General features: G+C 39.3%; 1 protein-coding gene across 1 annotated transcript in view; it reads left to right on the forward strand.

Annotated features, from left to right (window-relative positions):
* The window catches only part of adamts10 (ADAM metallopeptidase with thrombospondin type 1 motif, 10), a 131,124-nt gene that overhangs the window by 5,164 nt on the left and 106,622 nt on the right, over positions 1-19,338 (forward strand). The window contains exons 3-6 of the mRNA XM_052038309.1: positions 5,165-5,327; positions 8,425-8,642; positions 12,622-12,705; positions 17,358-17,503. Coding sequence (XP_051894269.1) covers positions 5,165-5,327; positions 8,425-8,642; positions 12,622-12,705; positions 17,358-17,503 — 611 coding nt within the window. The remainder of the gene's footprint in view (positions 1-5,164; positions 5,328-8,424; positions 8,643-12,621; positions 12,706-17,357; positions 17,504-19,338) is intronic.

Raw genomic sequence — 19,338 nt, forward strand, 5'->3', positions numbered from 1 at the left:
AATAAATAACAAAAAATCTTGCCCTCATCATGATAAAATGAACTGCACTTGTTTTTCTCCAACTGCCTCAAAATTGTATCAAAACACCATTTTTTTTACATCTCCATTTATAGGCATGGTAGATGTTTAATTCAGCATGGCAAGAAATAAAAGTACCCTGACTTTCAGCAACCTCAGTTACATAGGTCATTGATCTGAAATATTCTTATGAAAGGTTTTCGAGCTTTTCTCCTGTTTCTCCTTCCACAGATACTGCCTGACCTGCTGAGTATTTCCAGCAATGTCTTTATTCCATATTTCCAGCATCTGTAGTTCATGGATTTCTTAATTTGACAGGGTCTGCTTCAGAAATAGTTCAAAAATTGTAACATTGATCAATGTTATTGTTCTATCTGTTACTTTGAAGGTAGATTTGGTTTTCTCAGAGTTCAGGAAAAGTAAAATGCTATTTTCCCACTTACAGAATGTGAGATGATAAAGTGTTAAAAAATTTGCTTTTTGGTATACTGAGGTCCAGAAAATAAAAGTGAAATATTTGCACACTTAAGGGAGTCTGCTCCAAACCGACCACTACAATGTTTTAGTGATGCAACAGCTCTTGGGAGATTGGTTGACATTTTCAGTTAGTAGGCCTGAAAGCCTCTGACTTAACACATTTACTGTGGGTGGCTCAAACCTTCATAAACCAAGCAGCTTCAGACAGAAGATATGTGTTTTCACAACATTGCAGGCAGGCTAGAAGGAGTAGGAATGCCTCCTACTACTCCATCCCCAGAGATCAGACCTATCTGTTTCTGCAGCTTATTCTGTTGCATTCTCTGCCCAACTGGGAACTAAATCCATAAACTGCATTGACTTTTAAGCAAGGATCCTGGATTTCAGGCTTTCCAGTCCAAATGTCTGCTTGCTTTGCCTGGCCAGGTAACCACCGAGCCGGTATGTTTAAATTGTGTAATACTTACATCTACCTTATGGAAAGCTACTGTGCACTAAAGGTGACATTAACTACAACATTTAAGCCCAGAAATTGGATTGTCTAGCACCCATTTACTTCCATGCGCTATCCATGTTAGCACACCTGACTACTGAATGACATTGTTATTTGTGTTATGCCTATTTCTGGCTGTACCAACATAAATTGGAGGAGAAAATTCCACACAGTGACTTCATGGAATAGTCTCAATAGAACTAGGAACACATCTCATTAGCCTTTGCTTTTTCAGTTTTTTAAAGGGAGACTCTACTGACATTAGGAGAGCTGAATGAGCGCCTTCAGCTTCCCCAGACACTGTTACAACTAACAGGGTGCATTTATTTTTCCAGAATTTAACTGCTGATCCAATTATTGCATGGGTACCTCTGTAGTAAAACTACTGGCAGCATTCCATTACTGGAGGCTTCATTGTGGTTGACATTGGCACTTCAGGGTGGATCTGGGGCTTTGGAGTAGCAGGGAAGAACATGCCCATCCGTAAAAGGCATACACCCACAGAGTCTTCGAGATATCACATTCTAGGCAAGTCTCTTTGAGCAATGCATTCATAGCCTCAGGTTTAATGTTGTCACTGAGAGATGTGTCAGTCTGTGGGAAGACATTTGACCACACTCTGGTGTCTAGATTGTGCTCTCTGTGGGGGGTCATAAACATTGACTCTCAATTTCTTTTCCTCAGGATCTTTCTGAGTGGCTGTGGCAGATCTCTGTCATATCCCTGTCCAGTTTGCCACTCACCATTGCAGTGAAGCGGTCACTCATGCTTGATGAAGAAATTACTTCTATTTCATTGAGGAACAAGTAGCATCTCGGGAACAGGGATTTGCCAACATTGCTTATAACCATATGCACATAAGAGCTCCTCTTATTAAATCAGACCTTTAATGAATAGGAAATGCTTTCACTCCCTCAATGATCTGGTGCTTGTGAGTCATGAAGAATTTCTTCATGGTGGCTGCCATGTTTCCAATAAGTGCTTGTGATTCCTGCATTCTGAAGATCTGCACTGCCAGCTCCCCTAAGAGATAGATTTGTGGAACACTGGTTCCTCCCTATTTCCCTGATTATTCACACCAGTCACAGCAACCGTACAGATTCACAGAACCGTACAGAGCTAGGCAAATGTCTGGAAAGTAGTGGAAAATGCCATTGTCATCTCAAAATGAGATTCTGCTTCCTGCATCGGTCTGTGAGTGCCTGTTTCACCCACTTAAGAAGATGTTGGAGACTTGCTTGTTGTATGCCGTACACTGCCCAATCCAGCAAGCCAGGTAGTTGGCTGGTTCAAAGGGAGAACAGCAAGGAGACTTGAAGTTTGAGGTTCATAAGGCAGAGTGTAAAAGGAATAGAAGGAAGTAGGTGACTTGCTGTGAGATGTTTATGCTGAGAATCCACAACTTTTCCTTTTCTAGCTGAGTGAAGGAACCAGGCATTGGCCATATGGGAGATGAGGAACTTTCTATTAGAGGAACGATTTTGATAAGATTTAGAAACTAAGATTCCCCCAGTGTAAACTGAGGTCACAGCAATCTTCATCACCTACACTGCACACTGATATTTCACTCTCTTGATAAGAACAATGAATGAATTAATTAATAAGTCCCTGCTCCATTTACCTTAATGATGTATTATGTTTGTATTAATATGAATGTTACTGTATTTAAGCTCAGACCTCTGCATAAGAACAAGTTTACTTTGAAGATCTCCACTCTGCAATTGTAAACAGTGATGTACAGATCGCCCTGACCTATCTTGTGCCATTGTGAAATTGCTGCACTGTGTGGTGATTTTCATTCCTGAAGGAGGCTAGTCTTTTCATGGTTCTTAAGGTGGACCAAGCAAGTCTCCTGGTCCTCCTAACATGCACGTCAGGAGAAAGGCCATCTCATTTGGAATGTTGGAGCTGTCTTGCTCTCACTTGTTCCCTTGCAGCCTCCATGGTCCACAAAGTATGTCTTTCTGCTGTTTAGCACTCATTAGACTGTTTTTAAGGGCTATTGTCTTTGTCTGAATGCCACACAGCAAAATGTCTGAAAATGTGTGAAGGTACCATTGGGACTCATGCAGATTCCATTACATCACTTCCTACTGAGTGTACCACTATTGATTTTGGACAAGTTAACAATTTTTTGCAGGGGACCCAATTGGGTGTTAATGCTAAACTTAGCTGTGTTTTAGCACAAGAAGATGGGCTCAATCCAATTTTTAGGTATTTTTCTTCAATATCAATAACATTCATTTCAGATTATGAATTTAGTGTAAAGGACCTCATATTTATTTTCAGAAGTCCTAAATTAGCAGGACTTGAGCCCAGTTAAAATATGTTCTGAACATGTAGTTTAAAATAGATATTAGCCTGAAGAACTTGGTGCTGGTCCAGACTGCAATATCTATTGGATATATATGACCAGAACATTAGTTTTAGAATCCCTTTGATTTTTAATGTACAGGAAACACACCTTACACATCCTGATCCCCATATACATACACTGGTTTTGACCAATTGCATCAACTATAAATATAGTAATTCCTCAATTGACAAAAAGGTTATGTTTCTGCCAAATGTTTTGTTAAATGGGATTTCATAAATTGGAAAGGCAGGGCCAAATATCTTATGGTATTTTAGTGCAGTGTATTCTTCTGCACAGAGGATAAAGTGCTATTCATTCAACTTGCTTTAAATTAGAAGGCATGTTCCACAAAGCATCAACAGTATCATAGCAAAAGTTTGTAAATCAGCCATTTGTAACTCAAGGAATTACAGTAACTGTTTTTCAGAAGTTGTTTGGAGTAACTTGCACATCATCTTCTCTGTTTACCCATTGTTGGAACTATATCTTAGTTTTTCAAACACAGTACCTGTTTATGTTAACAACCCTGTTTATTAAACATTTTAGTAGTTGGATACTCTGCATTTTGCTTATTTACAGTAGTATAGATTTCCATATTTACTGCTGGAGAAAAACAGATGTCCCTGCACAGTCATTGGGTTAAATTAGGGGATTGGAAATGTTCAAAGTAGCAACATGTTTGTTTGCCATAAGCACACTTTAATGGCAGGTTGAATTATCATTTTGTGTAAGTTATTGTGTATGTTACTGTTTCTATCTCTGATAAGCTAAATTGGCTCAGTATTTGCATGTAGATTCTTGATAGCTGCATATCTCTGAAGATGTTAAGCTATTCTGCTTTCAAGAAAAAAATGTAATGTGTATGTTGGATTAAATCTAATCCAAATCCTCCTGCACATAATATGTTATGTACAGGAGGGTTTGTTTTCTGTAAATCTTTGGGAGATCTCACCAGTCTAACTTTTCCCTTGGGTTCCTGCCAAGCATTAAGCCATCATTTTACCCCCTGTACATATCACATTGGGATTTGTTCAAGGTCCTTGTACGCATAGAGCTGCAAAGCAGCTAAGATCGAGGAACAATACACAATACACAGACACAAGAAGTTTTCCAGATGCTGGAATCTGGAGCAATACACACAGTGCTGGAGGAACTCAGCAAGTCAGACAGCATCCAAGGAGGGAAGTAAACAGCTGATGTTTTGGGCCAAGATCCTTCATCAGGACTGGAAAGGAAGAGGGCAGAAGCCAGAATAAGAAGGGAGGGGGAGGAGGGCACACAGGCAGGTGATAGGCAAGTCCAGGTGAGAGGGGGGAGGTAGGTGGGTGGGGGAGTGGGGGGGGGGGAGATGTAATAAGCTGAGAGGTGGTAGGTAGAAGAGGCAAACAGCTGGAGGAGGAGGAATCCTGTGGGAGAGGGCAGTGGACCATGGAATAAAGGATGGAGGAGGGGAGGAGAGGAGATGGGCAGATCATCAAGACAAGGGAAGGGAGCCAGGGGAATAAGGGAAGACAAAGGAGTGGGGGGGGAAGAAACAGAAGGGGTGGGGTTACCAGAAGCTAGAACCCCTGGATAGATTTAATTCAACATTTTTTTTCTTGAAAACAAAGATATGCAGCTTTGAATCATGTCAAGAATGAAACATCATACCAACTAATGCTAGATTAGGGTTATGAGTCAGCTGAGAATAGGTGCTTTGCTGTCCTGTGCATGTATGAGAATGGACAGCTATTTATAATGGCTTTTAAAATTGTTATAGAAACTCTACAGTACTCGTAAGCATTTTGCTGGCGATAACCAGAGCTGTACTTTGCTTTCAGCATGGTGTAATAGTTGAGGATGAAGAAGAATACTTCATAGAGCCCCTCACCACTGTTAAAATGGCTGAATTCAATTACAGTGAAGGAAGCCCCCATGTAGTTTATAAACGATCTTCTCTTCGAAACCAATATCGACATATTGATGCAACATGTGGAGTTTCAGGTAATATGTAATCCTCTCTGTTATGCAATGGTACATCCTTATGTCCTGACCGAGTAGAACTGTCCATAAGATGGAATTCAAAGTTTCAAAACTGTAGGGTATTACTTGTCACTCTCTGATTTTTAAATCAGTCCGAACAAAATAAGTTAAATACTTTCAAAGTTGAGGAATCTGCTTGCTACTCATAAATTTGTCTAACTAACCTGCAGGGAAACAATAGGTCAGAAAAATGGGAGCATGTGTATGTGTTCAGTAAGTGTTATTTCTCAGAATTTAAAATTTAATTTTTATGTAGGATGCTTATCCTATTTTTAAATACAAGTCTTTGATTTGTATGTTGCTATGGTATGATGTATGATTTAGATTTTTGCTTCCACTACTTCTACCAATTATGATATTGTTTGAAATTAGTTCAGAAAGTATCATGTAATTGGCATTTCTTTGCATTGCTTATGGGAAAAAATGTAATGAGGTAATGATCCTGGATGGAATGCTCCTTGCTCATGTTCATAAATATCCATATGTGAAAAACAAACATTTTCTCTCTTTAAGAACAGATCTCAGACTTATGGTATGGATGGCCTACACATTGAAAAGTGACTGTCTTTCACTTGGGTCTCACTGACAAATTCTTGTAGAACGGATTGAATGCATACGAATTTTGGGAGGATTGGACGTAGAAGGTTAAGGAAATTGAGTGAGGAATGAGTTGAGTGAAGGTCTGAGATTGTTGAATGAAATGTATAAAGAGCAAGAGTAGAGAAATTAAATTACTTTGGGTGCCATATGTGTAGAGAAAACATTGATGCAGACTTAATGGAATGAATTGCTTAATTCTGCACTGCCACATTCCCCAGAATAACCAAAAGATAGATAAGATAAGGTCTCTTTATTAGTCACGTACATCGAAACACACAGTGAAATGCATCTTTTGCATTGTTCTGGGGGCAGCCCGCAAGTGTCGCCATGCTTCTGGTGCCAACATAGCATGCCCACAACTTCCTAACCTGTACGTCTTTTGGAATGTGGGAGGAAACCGGAGCACCCGGAGGAAACCCACGCAGACATGGAGAGAATGTACAAACTCCTTACAGACAGTATCCGGAATTGAACCCGGGTCGCTGGCGTAGTAAAACGTTATGCTAACTGCTACACTACCGTGCCTGCCCCAAATAACTAAAGTGTCAAGATTTGGGCTCTGCAAAGTGTCCTTAATCTGAGTGTACATAAAACCTAAAATCTTTGATTACATTACAAAACTGTTTTATGCTTATAATTAAAGCTATGACTAGCAGTCTGTTATATTGTAATATGATGTACAGAGCCTTGTTTTTTGTACATTTTGCACTGAAAAGTGCTCAGAGTCCTTAGTTAATAGGAAAATTTGTATATCTGAATTCTAGAAAACAAAATCAAAGTTAAGGAATTCATATCAGTTTAGATTGTACATCTATTCAAATTACAGCAAAGAACTCTTTGTAATCTATTATTTTTAACAGCTTCTAAATTAGATTTTGATAACACTTCCTAATTTTAAAAAATGGTGGTATTTTTGAAGGGTTACGAAGTAAGTAACGAGAATTCACATTTGAGTCACGTATTCATGTACGATTCTTGTCATAATTCACTAAAAGACTAGACAAGAAATGAGAATTCAACTTGCTGTGTATTTTATATGCACTGATTAGAGGAAAGATGAGTTGCTGAAGTTATTGGGGTAGTACTAGTCTGAGTGCTGTTGGGCTCTAGTTTGCAAATATGAGTGATGTCACGGCTGGTGTTACTGGTAAGCTAGCCAACTGAAACTGCAGAAATCCTTAAGACTTTGAAAATCTTGGACAGTATATTTTTAGCTGCAATTCGCTGCTTAAGTTCGGCCTTGAGATTTTCTGCTGCTCTCACACGTATGTGCTGTCTGCACCATTAGACCATGAGATAAGCATTTTAATTCCTGTTTAGCTGTTCTCTCTCAGCTAAGCATTGAATTGTAAATGTTGCTTTTTTGTTTGCATCCTGCATACATTTTTTGCTCCTGAAATCTCTTGAATTCTTCTGCCTACTAGGATTATTGGTATTACCCACATATGTTTCATATCATTTATCTTATGAACAGATTACACCACAACAATCTAGGCCATTCAATTTCTCTTAGCTTCTACCCCATCACAAAGATTCCCCTTGTTCTCTCCATCCCTTCCCCTTGTCTGCAACTTAAAATATGCCTGTTCTGTAATGGTTCCTAGTTCTGATGATAGTTATGAACCTGAAACATTAATACTGTTTTTCTTTCCTCAGGTGCTACCTGACCTGCTGAGTATTTCCAGCATTTTCTGTTTCTTTTTCTTATCTTGTGGCCATATTCGTATCATAAATGTAAAATTATGGCCACACTTTGAATCTGAAGACATTTCATCTCTGCAGATATATTGTATTTTGTTGGGTGCTTTAACTTTAGTAAATGCAAAAGTAAACAACAATAATAATGAATATAGTCAGAAGGAAAAATGTGAACTGTGCCAGAGCAACAGGTTTATAACGTGCCAGTTCAATAAGCTAACTCCAAATGCCACATGCAAATGAGCGTTATACCTATTCTGACATTCTTTCTGTTGGCAGCTATGTCAATTAATTAGCTTACACCTCTTGGTTTTCTTGATTTTACTTGCATATGAATCTCTGAGCCTCCTTATTCATAATTTTGATTTTAGTTTTATTGACTTCAGTTTATTTAAAAATTAAAATTAATTTTTTCAATCATCCAGCCATATGAAACTGAAGCCCAGCAGTCTGCTGATTAAAGGTAAACCCACAATGCAAGTGCAAAGGCCAACATTAAGTGCACTTGACCCTTGGCATTTAAGAAAAGCATAAACATCCCTTCAAAAAGACTGAATCTTTTCATTGCCTTTTGGGGTAGTGATGATATTTGCCTTCTGTGTTGGTATTAACAACTTAGCTAGGTGTTCAGATGAGAGGTGCAATTGCTCTGATTGTAGCTATAGTGTATAATCATAAAGTTATTCCTTCCCTTACTCAGCATGATGCTTGCTCTTCACACAAGGTATAATTTTGAATGCTTACAGTGGTTCTATTCCAGATGAGAAGCCAGGGAAAGGAAGATCTTCATGGCTGAGGAATTTACAGACTTCAGCAGTGACGCTTTCACCTAATAAGACTCTGCGAAATCAGCTACAATTGAAAAGATCAGTCAGTCAAGAACATTATGTAGAGACTCTAGTAGTAGCAGATAAGATGATGGTTGGATACCATGGACGAAGAGACATTGAGCAGTATATTCTCTCTGTTATGAATATTGTAAGTATATTTCATTATTTCACTCCACTGCATTTTTAGTTGCAAAATTCCTTTCACTCCATTCAATTTTTTCTCCCTTTCTCTTCTTTTACAAAAGACCTTTCCATGGTTCTCAATGTGTAGTTATTTGGCACAATCTCATATCTCTCTCAATGCTATCTTGAATGAAATTTCTGGAAGTGGCCAGGGGCGACTTGCTTTTCAAGTTGTTCTTTCATTCCTGTTGGGAATGTGTTTGACTTTTCTGCTCAGCATCAAGTCTAACAGAGCAACTGGGATGGTGCTGTTGTGGTTAGTGAAATGATCATTTTGGAGTTCCATGTTCACAATGGTGAATACAGCAAGATCAGTGTACTAAAACTTAATGGTGTAAATATTGTCTTTGTTAAATGATCCTAATCTCATGTTTAAAATAAAATGTGACAAATATGTTTGTCTGCACAGTTTTCCCTGAAAATTCTGAAACTAGCAGTGGAGTAGAAAGTTAACGGCCTAGTATTTCTCAGCATTACGCATATGAAAATCAATTATTTATGGAGTGTTGCGTGATTGCATGGATTTTCAGGTTGAATCAGGCCTCCTTGGAAAATTGATCAGGGACATCTGGTTGTGAGTTATATTTGCATCATTGATATAGGTTGGTGTCAGATACCCATGGAATAGCATAATTCCCTGAGTATTACTCCTTGTATTTGTTTCCCAGGAAACTGGCTTAAGTTATTCTCAGTTATGCCTGTTACTGGGCATTCTTAGTACAACCAACAATGTTTTAGTTGTACTGGAACCCACTCAGATAAGTCCCCTTACCTGCCACCTGTCCTTCTGCCATATTCTCTCCATCCAAGTCCCACTAGCCCCCGACTTGTCCTCCGTACTGATGCTTTCCTTCATACTTACCACAATCTCACCTTGCACAAAGGCAAATGTCCAAGGACCATTCAGTAATGTCCAACAGCATTATTGAACATAAAATTCTGAATTTTTCAAAGCTGCATTACACTTGCAGTAATTATTTCTGTCACCAGTAACCTGGGGACTGCTAGACCGTGTCCAGTGGGAATTGTTTAAATCCTCATGATAACCTCATTTTGTTGTTCCCTTCTGTCAAGTCCAGTTCAGTTTAAAGTACATCTTGGTGTTTCAATTAATTCATTCCTTCAGCAGGCATATGCCTGTAGGTTTCTAGAGGACTGAGATAAGTCATGCAGTGCTAAGAACAACTCCTTTAGTAGTTTTATTTTATTTATTTAAGTAGATGTTACCCAACTAATAGGGCCAATGGAAAACACAAAGTGGTGTTATTACTTCGTTTACATTTACTACATCTTTTTTTTAAAGATGGAGGTTCTGCCAGCTACCCCCTATTGTTATAGTCTTCTTCCTTAAGGGCTGGCAGAAGTTTTAAGGAAACAGAAATGTCTTTAGTGAGGTTTACATGATCTAGAGTTCATGTATGATTACTCTATTCACTTACTCAGCTCCCAAGGACATCTAAGTTACTTTCCCTACCTTTCCTCGGAAAAATAATAGCAAGTAGTATTGAATATCTCTAATTCAAACTTGCTTTTGAATAATTGGTAACACTCTTGCCTCCAGAGGGCTGTAAGTTTATGTCCCACTCCAGAGACACAAGTACAAAAGCCTAGACTGACAATCCATTGCAGTCAGAAATGCCGTCTTTCAGATGAGACGTTAAACTGAGGCCCCATCTGCTCTCTCAGGTGGACGTAAAAGACCCCATGGCACTATTTCGAAGAAGAGCAGGGGAGATATCCCCGGTGTCCTGGCCAATATTTATCCCTCAATCAACATTACAAAAGCAGATTTTCTGACCATTATCACATTGCTCTTTGGGGAGCTTGCTGTGCCCAAATTGGCTGCTGCGTTTACAACAGTGACAACACTTCATTCGCTGTAAAGTGCTTTGGGATGTCCTGAGGTCGTGAAATGTAAGTCCTCCTTTCTAAATATTGAACCAGCTACTTTTTAAGGGTGACAATTGATGTTAAGTCAGTTTCCTTTATGTAAATTTCTTTCTTATGTAAAAATACTTTTGTTTTCTCTAACCTTATTTTAGATTTGTGCAGTTCATACTGTGCTTATTTTCCTTCTGCTCAGTCTTATCGATACCCTCTCATTATTTTAGAGTGAATGAACATTCAGTCATGGCAGCTTCTCTTTATGACTAAGGCCTGTCACTCTTCAAATTCCTTCTAACACACATACTTCTTTCTAATAAATTTATATTCCTTTGCTCTCGTACAATTCATAAATCATCAATGTTATGTGCTGTGCTGAAATTTATGTGTACATATATAGAAAGGTACACTGGTTCTGAGTTAATTCACATTTTATTGTTTTGCTGTATATTGGGCATAAGGGCTAAAATGTCATTGAATATGTTTGTCCAATTTTATGGTGCAGGCTAGGGATTTTCAAACTGTAATCAATACTTCATGTACAACTTGTAAGCAAGGGTGATTTGCCTCTCAGTTATCAAGCTATTTATATAGCTATTTGTATTAATTTGTTTACCAAGGAATTTAGAAAAGCCTACTCTTAGTAATGTTGCTTCTTTGGTTGATAATATCCCATCATCTAAATAGTAAGATTTTTTGGTCTCTACAACTTGAATTTAGATAGAAAAGGAGGTGAAATAGCCACTTGGTGATTGGAATCATAGAGATGGGTAAGTAATCTTCCGAATGTGTTTGAAAAAGAAAACAGAAAATGCTGGGAACACTCAGCAGGTCAGGCAGCATCAGTGCAAAGAGAAACAATTTCAGGCCTGAGACCCTTCAGCAGAATTGGGAAGGAGACAAGCAAGTGTTTTCAGCAGCAGAGAAGGTGGGGGAGGAATGGGTAGAATAAAGGGAATATCTCTGATACGGTGAGACCAAATATGTTAATGCAGCCCTTGGAGTAGCAGTTAGGATCACAATATCCTTGTTTGTCTGTGTAATGTGTTGCTAATAGCAAGACCATGGGATATCTCCAGCAGCCAAACAATAATAACAGAGAAAGAAAACTGAGCCAAAATGATGACTGGCAAAAATGGACTGTTGTGACTCAGGCTGGAAAAGTTAGAATTCAATATCGAGTCTGGAAGGCTGCAAATGTGCTGAGGCAAAAATGTCAATGCTGTTGCTCAAGCTTCCATTGGACATCCTTGTTAGAGTGCAGGAGGCCACAGACAAGAAGGTCAGCCTGCAAGCAGGATGGTGAACTAAGGTTGCTGGCAACCGGAAGCTCAGGATCAGCCAGTGAGCCTGTAACTTTAATTCACTATCTCACTCGTACTCTGCACTGTTATAACAAGGCCTAATGGAAGCTCAAGCAACAACATTGCCACTTCTTTCTAAGCACATTTGCAGCCTTCCGGACTCAATACCAAATTCCCTACCTTGTACCTTGTTCCTCATGTCTGCATTTGAACTGACCACTTCCGCCTGTCATCATTTTGGGTGAGATTTTCTTTTTCTGTTGGTATAATATGGCTTTGCTATTGGCAACACATTCCACAGACAAATGAGCATAATCTAATCCTGCACTTTAACTGTTAATCCATTTGCTCTGACGGTATCAGAAATATTCCCTTTATTCTACCCATCCCTTCCCCAAATTTCCTGCTACTGAAAATTAACATTTTCTCTCTTACCTCGTTCTTTTGAAGGATCTCAGATCTGAAACATCAACTGTTTCTCTTCCCACCAATGCTGCCTGATCCACTGAGTGTTTCCAGCATTTTCTGTTTTTATTTCAGATTTCCAGCATCTGCAGGTCTTTCTGATTTTTCAGCCTTCGGCCTGTTCTCTTTGTAAAATACATGGAATGTCATTTCTAGTCAGGCCATCCCATGATTGTACAGTATTCTAAATAAGTCTTTAAAGATTATTTGGTGCTCATATCATTGATGACCTTTTTGTACCAATTTCATTTTTAAGACTGTCTGTGTTTTTTCTTGTTTTCTGGAGGTCAGGTTGCCAAACTTTTGCAAGACTCGAGTATAGGAAACATTGTGAATATGGTAGTAACTCGACTCATATTACTTACTGATGACCAGGTAAGAATCACGCACGTGCCTCCTCTTTCTCCCGCTTTTGTAAAACTATTCCAATGCTCTTATGGTAGCATTCTGTTTCACACTCCAAAAAAAAAATGAGCCCATATAATTCTCTTATGTATAACTGTGTCCTCACCAAATCTGGCTTATGTCACCCATGTTTGAATTCCCTGTGCCTTGTAAGAACATATAAATGAGGCCACTCTTCCCCTTGAGCCTGCTCCACCATTCCAGATATTGGGCTTGTAAACCATCTCTGATCTGCTTCCAAAACATTTACTACTTTCCTTAAGTAAGGAGACCAGTACTATATACAGTTGTCTGGATGTGGTCTTATTAATGTCCCATATAACTGAAGCACAACTTCCCTACTTGTGTATTCAACTCTCCCAGCAATAAACATTATGTTAGCTTTCCTAATTATTGTGGTAATTGCAAAATAGCCTTTAGTGAGCCATGGGCTAGAAGACCCAGATCCCTCTGCATCTTAGAGCTCAACAATATCCCATCAATAAACTATAGACAATAAATCATTTTGCTTTGCCTGTCAAAATGAACCATTTCAAAGCTTCACTCATTCTATTCTATTTACCAGATCTTTGCCCACTCATTTAACCTATCCTTTTTGTTACCTCGTTATGTTCACTTCACAACTCACTTACTTTCTCTCTCATCTTTGTGTCCTTTGCTAATTTAGCATTTATACCTTGGGTAATTTCATCCAAAACAAAACCAGAAAGAGTCGGCAGGTCAGGCAGCATCTATGAAAAGAGAAGCAGTCAATGTTTTGGGTCTGCGGCCCTTCGTCGGAACTGGAAAAGAGAGCAATGCAAGTTAGTTTTCAGTTGGAGAGAAGGTGAGGGAGGGATGCGTAGAATAAAGGAAATTGGTGTGATAAAACTAGTTGAAATGAGTTAATGGCAGTAGTTATCAGCACATTAAGCTTCTTGGCCAATGTAATGTATTGTTATTGGTAAGGTGGTAGGACTTGCCCAGTAAACTAGAATTATGTGAGCAGGATAAGAAAACCTGAGCTAACGTAATATAAAAATGGAAAATGTAGGAAAAACCTGTGAAAAGAGTAACAGTTAACATTTCAGATGACCCTTCATCAGATCTGAGAAAGAGAAATAAGGTAGTCTGGATAGCAACAAAATATGGGTGAAACCAAGGGAGTTTCTTTGACAGAGTGAGGCTGTGTGGCAGGCGGGAATAAATTTGAAGTTACTGTGGCTGTGTGATTTGTTGCTGATGTAGTTCTGGCACATTGGGACACGCCCAGCAGCCAGACTATACTCAGAGAGGAAAAGAACAGTCGGCAGGGAGCGATTGTTCTAATATCGACAGGAAGAAAAGGCACATTTTCTACAGTTAGAGAATTTGATATTAAGTTTGGAAGTGAGATGAGATGTTGTTCTTCAGGCTTGTGTTGGGTCTCATTGTAACAGTGCAGGAGACCGCAGACAGAACGATCAGTTTGCAAGTGGGATCGTGAGCTAAAGTGGCAGGTAACTGGAAGCTCAGGGTCATTCCTGAAGACTATAGGAACGCTCCACCAAGTGATCACCCAATCTGCGTTCAGTTCCTCCAATGTAGAGAAGGCCACATTGTGAACACGGAGTGCAGTACACGAGATTAAAAGAAATGCCGGTGCATTGCTGCTTCACCTGGAAAGATTGTTTGGGTCCCTGGATGACAGAAACAGAAAAGATTTAAAAAAAAAATAGGTGTTGAACCTCCCAGGATTGCATGGGAAGTGGTAGGGAGGGACAGAAGAGCGGATAATGGACTTGTGAAGGGAATGATTCCTTTGAAGTGCCGAAAGGGAAGGGAAATTGGAATTAGTTTATAATTGTCACTTGTACCAAAATACAGTGAAAGACTTGTCTTGCATACCGTTCATACAGATCTATTCATTACATTGAATTAATACAAGGTAAAACAATACAGAATAAAGTGTCACAGCTATAGAGAGAGTGCAGTGCAGGTTGACGATAAGGGGTAAGGTCATAACGAGGTAGACTGTGAGGTCAAAAGTCCAGTTTATCGTTTTAGGGAACCATTCAATAGTCTTATAACAGTGGGACTGAAGCTGTCCTTGAGCCTGGTGGTATGCGCTTTCAGGCTTTTGTACCTACTGCTTGATGGGAGAGGGGAGAAGAGAAAATGTCCCAGGTGGGTGGGGTTTTTGATTATGCTGGCTGTTTTACCGAGGCAGCAAGAAGTATAGACAGAGTTTGTGGAGGGAGGCTGGTTTCCATGATGTACTGAGCTGTGTCCACAACTCTCTGCGGTTTCTCGCAGTCCCGGGCAGAGCAGTTGACATACCAAGCCGTGATGCATCCAGATGGGATGCTTTCTATGGTGCATCAATAAAGGTTGGTGAGTGTCAAGGGGGACATGCCAAATTACTTTAGCCTTCTGAGGAAGTAGAGGTGCTGGTGAGCTTTCTTGGCCGTGGTATCTACGTGGTTGGATCAGAGAGGAATATGTGTCTAGTGGTGGAATCTTTCATACACAAATTTGTAAAAAAAATAATTGAGGTCCCAGCATCAATCATTGTTATATTACAGAAAAAAGACCCAGTTTTGCCTTTTCTGTTTTCTGTTATCCGGCTTTCTGGAAATCTATGTATAGAAAGTATATCCATCATTCTCCTTTTTCCATGTCACATGAATTCAATAAATTGGAAACACGATTTCCCTTTCACAAAACCATGTAAACTTTGCCTGATTGCTTTGAATTTTTTTAAGTGTCCTGCTGTAACATTAACAATAATTTTTAACTTTTCCCCTCTTACAGATGTAGCTAATTTGATTGTAGTTTCCCACTTTTTGTCTTTCTTTCTTTTTGAATAAGGTAGTTACATTTGCTATTTTCCAGTCTAATGGACCCTTTACCTGAATCGAGAAACTTCTGGAAAATTAAAACCAAAGCAATCCTCTGACCTCTTATCCTCCATGATCTTGCCTTTCCCTGTTTTCCTAATCTCAATCTACTGCTGCACACTAACGGCTAAGTCTAGCATTTTGCCTATTCCTTAAAGCATGTCCCTTTCAACACAAGGCTGATTTTTGACTGTCTAAGCTCCATTCTCTGGAATTAAACCCTAACAGGTTTCTGCCTCTCTTGCTCTTGAAGATTTCTTTAATATCTTGGTTTTAGAAGTGAGTTTTAGAGAACCCAATGAGAATTTCATTTAGCATTGCATCAGATTTATTTATCTTGGTAGAGTTCGGAGCTTTTATGAGCTGAGAGCAGAAAACAAAGGAAAATCTTGCCCATCAAGAACAATAATTGGTCAGGAACGAAACTATTTTGCTTCCAACCTTGTTTGGAGAGTGGATATTATTTTAACAATGAAGATAATCCCAAAGAGTAGGTATTGCCATCAAGGCCATTGTTTTACAAATTATCTGACCAAAATCATGTTTTTGCTGTATTTTCTTCAGAATCTTTATTTAACTGCAAACAATATGGATGAACTGCTACAGCTTTGAGCATAGTTAAAAGAAATCAATGAAACTGCTTTTTTTCAAGCAAATTGAAGATTAGTCTTAAGACTGTAGAGTTTACCCTTAACATCCCAATCTGTAGGCCTAAAACAGTGGTGAATAGGTTAATTCATAGGCTTATGCCCAATCTCCACTGATTTCAGGGCATTACTGAACCACTTAGGCAGGGCATTTTTTTGGGTGGGGTGGTTGTGATCCCAGTGCCAGCTTGCCATGAACACAGACTTCATTTCAGTATTGAAATTCTGCTCCTGGTCTAATTTCAGACCCAGATTACAATATTCCTTTCCCTCGTTGTAGCTCACAGTGGCATTTCCACATCTTGTACAACCTTGCAGGCAGTCCTCCAAGTAACTATTGGAAGCATGAAGTGTTTTGTAACGTCGGATAGAACAAGTGGATCTGTAACAAATTTGATTTATTCTGAAAATTCCCAAGGGAATTTTTAAAAATTTTTTATTTCTAATCTCTCTGATAACACCTTCATTTTGCATTGCCAGAATCATTCTGGATTCAAGGTGCTATAGAACTTGGGACCCAGAGCTTTTAGATTAAAGAAAATAAATTCTGACTTTTTCATACCTTAATGATGTATCATTTTGGAAAATGAACATCATGGTTTTGGTTGTTGAGTGCTTGAATTCTAATCAGAGTCATAGAGCAATACAACATGGATACTGGCCCTTCAGCCCAACAAGTCCATGGCGACCAGTGCTCACCCAGCTAATCCCAATTCCCTGTGTTCGTCCCATATCCCTCTAAGCCCTGCCCCTCCATGTACCTGTCCAAGTGCTTCTCAAATGATACTATTGTACCTGCTTCAACCACTTCCTCTGGCAGCTCATTTCATATACTTGCCACCCTCTGCGTGGAAAAGTTGCCCCTCAACTTCCTTTTAAATCTTTCCCCTCTCACCCTAAACCTACACCCCCTAGTTTTGGATTCCCCTACCCCAGGGCAAAGACTGTTACCGTCCACCTTATCTATGCCTCTCATAATTTTAAAACTTCTATAGGGATATTATTTGTATATCAGTTTTCATAAAAATGGAATTATTGCTACAAAAAGATGCATTTTGAACTTATCAATTGTTTGAGACTTCAGTGTTTTTTAATATTACCCTTATTTATATTTTAGCCAAACTTGGAAATAAATCATCATGCTGGTAAATCACTTGATAGTTTTTGTAAGTGGCAGAAATCTATTCTTTCCCGCAATGGTAATGGAAATGCCATCCCTGACAACGGAATTGCTCACCATGATAACGCTGTACTTCTCACCAGGTACGTCCTCTCTACAAAAAGATCACATTTCATTTAAATCATAGGAAAAATAAACACTCAGAAATAATTCCCACCTGTTACATGCCTTTTGCGTTTTTTATGCCAAGAAGGACATTATATGGTCTTGTTTTCTGAACATGCAACGTTCTTTTTCAGAACATTAGTTTCAATTTATTTAAGCAATGTTATGTCTCATCATTAATTGTCCCAACTGTTGGTCATTGTATGGGAACCAGTTTTCCACTGTTATCTTAAAGCTCCATCTGACAAAAATGGGATGTTCTGAAAGGCAACAAAAGTTTTTTTTTAGATCTATGAAAATCTGTTGGAGAGGTGGGCTAACAGCATGTAGGCTGTGAATTCAGAGTAGTGCTAACCATCGGGTCAACTCAAGAACAGAGAATACTCTATCTGCAGGGCCTCCAGCGTACGGCACATAGGAGTCACGCCACGCAAAAACGGGACCTTTGACCCACCACCTCCATGCTGACCTTTTTGCCCATCTACACTGAGCCAGTTTACCCATGTGAGGTCTGTATCCTTCCATGCCTCGCAAATTCAAGTGCCTGTAAAGGTTGATTAAAAGAAGTGATTGTATCTGATTCCACCACCTCCCCGGTAGTATGTTCCAGATACCTTACACTCTGTGCATTTAAAAAAAGCCCACTCAGATCCCCTTTAAATATCCTTCTCAGCTTAAACCTATGCCCTCTTGTTTTTGATACCCCTACCATGGGGGGGGAAAAAGAATCTGATTATCTATCCTACCCAATCCTCATAATTTTATATATATCTCTAGCAATGCCTCCTGCGCTTGAGGGAAAACAAGCCCAGCCTATCTAATCTCTCCCCATAACTGAAGTCCTCCAAGTCAGGCAACATCCAAGTGAATCTCATATGCACTCTCTCCAGTGCACCACATCCTCCTTATAGTGTGGTGACCAGAACGGCACACAAGACTCCAAATGAGGTCTAACCAATGTTTTGTAAAGTTGTGACATAACATCCCAATTCTTGTATTCTATGCCTCAGCCTGTGAAGGTAAGCATACCGTATGCCTTCTTCACCACTCTACCCATGTTGCCACTTTCAGGGAACTATGGACTTGAACTTCAAGGTCTCCTCGTCCATCAACATTCCTTAGCACCCTACCATTTACTATATACATCCTACCCCTCTTTTGACTACCCAAAATGGATTACCTCACCATTCAGTATTAAATTCCATCTGCCTACATTCTACCCAACTTTCCATCTGATCTATATCCTGCTGTAGCCTGAGGCAATCTTCCTCACCATCCACAACACCAACGGTTTTCATGTCATCTTCAGACTTATTATTCATGCCTCCTACATTCACATCCAAGTCATTAATATGTATCACAAACAGCAACAGTCCCAGCACTGATCCCTTGGTACACCATTGGTCACAGACTTCCAGTCAGGAAAGCATCCTTCCCCTACTACCCTCTGTCTCTATCACCAAGCCAATTTTGGATCTAATTAATCAGTTGGACTTGGATCCCATATGCCTTAACCTTCTGGATCAACCTATTACGTGGTGTCTTGTCAAATGCCTTACTAAAGTTCATATGGACAAAATTATTGGTATAATATTTTGGTTTATGATATGGTAGCTGGAAGCATGTTTATTTTGTTGTTTTATTAGTATGGTCATTGCTGGCAAGTGCAACATTTATCTATCCTAATTGCTGTTGGAAAGATAGTGATGAGCACCTTGAACTACACTAGGCCATATGTTGAACTGCAGCCTTGCTGATCAGACAATTTTTGGAATTTGACTCAGTATTGATAAAGGATATATTTCCAATTCAT

This window comes from Pristis pectinata, chromosome 24, assembly GCF_009764475.1.
Source record: "Pristis pectinata isolate sPriPec2 chromosome 24, sPriPec2.1.pri, whole genome shotgun sequence".
NCBI classification, from domain to species: domain Eukaryota; kingdom Metazoa; phylum Chordata; class Chondrichthyes; order Rhinopristiformes; family Pristidae; genus Pristis; species Pristis pectinata.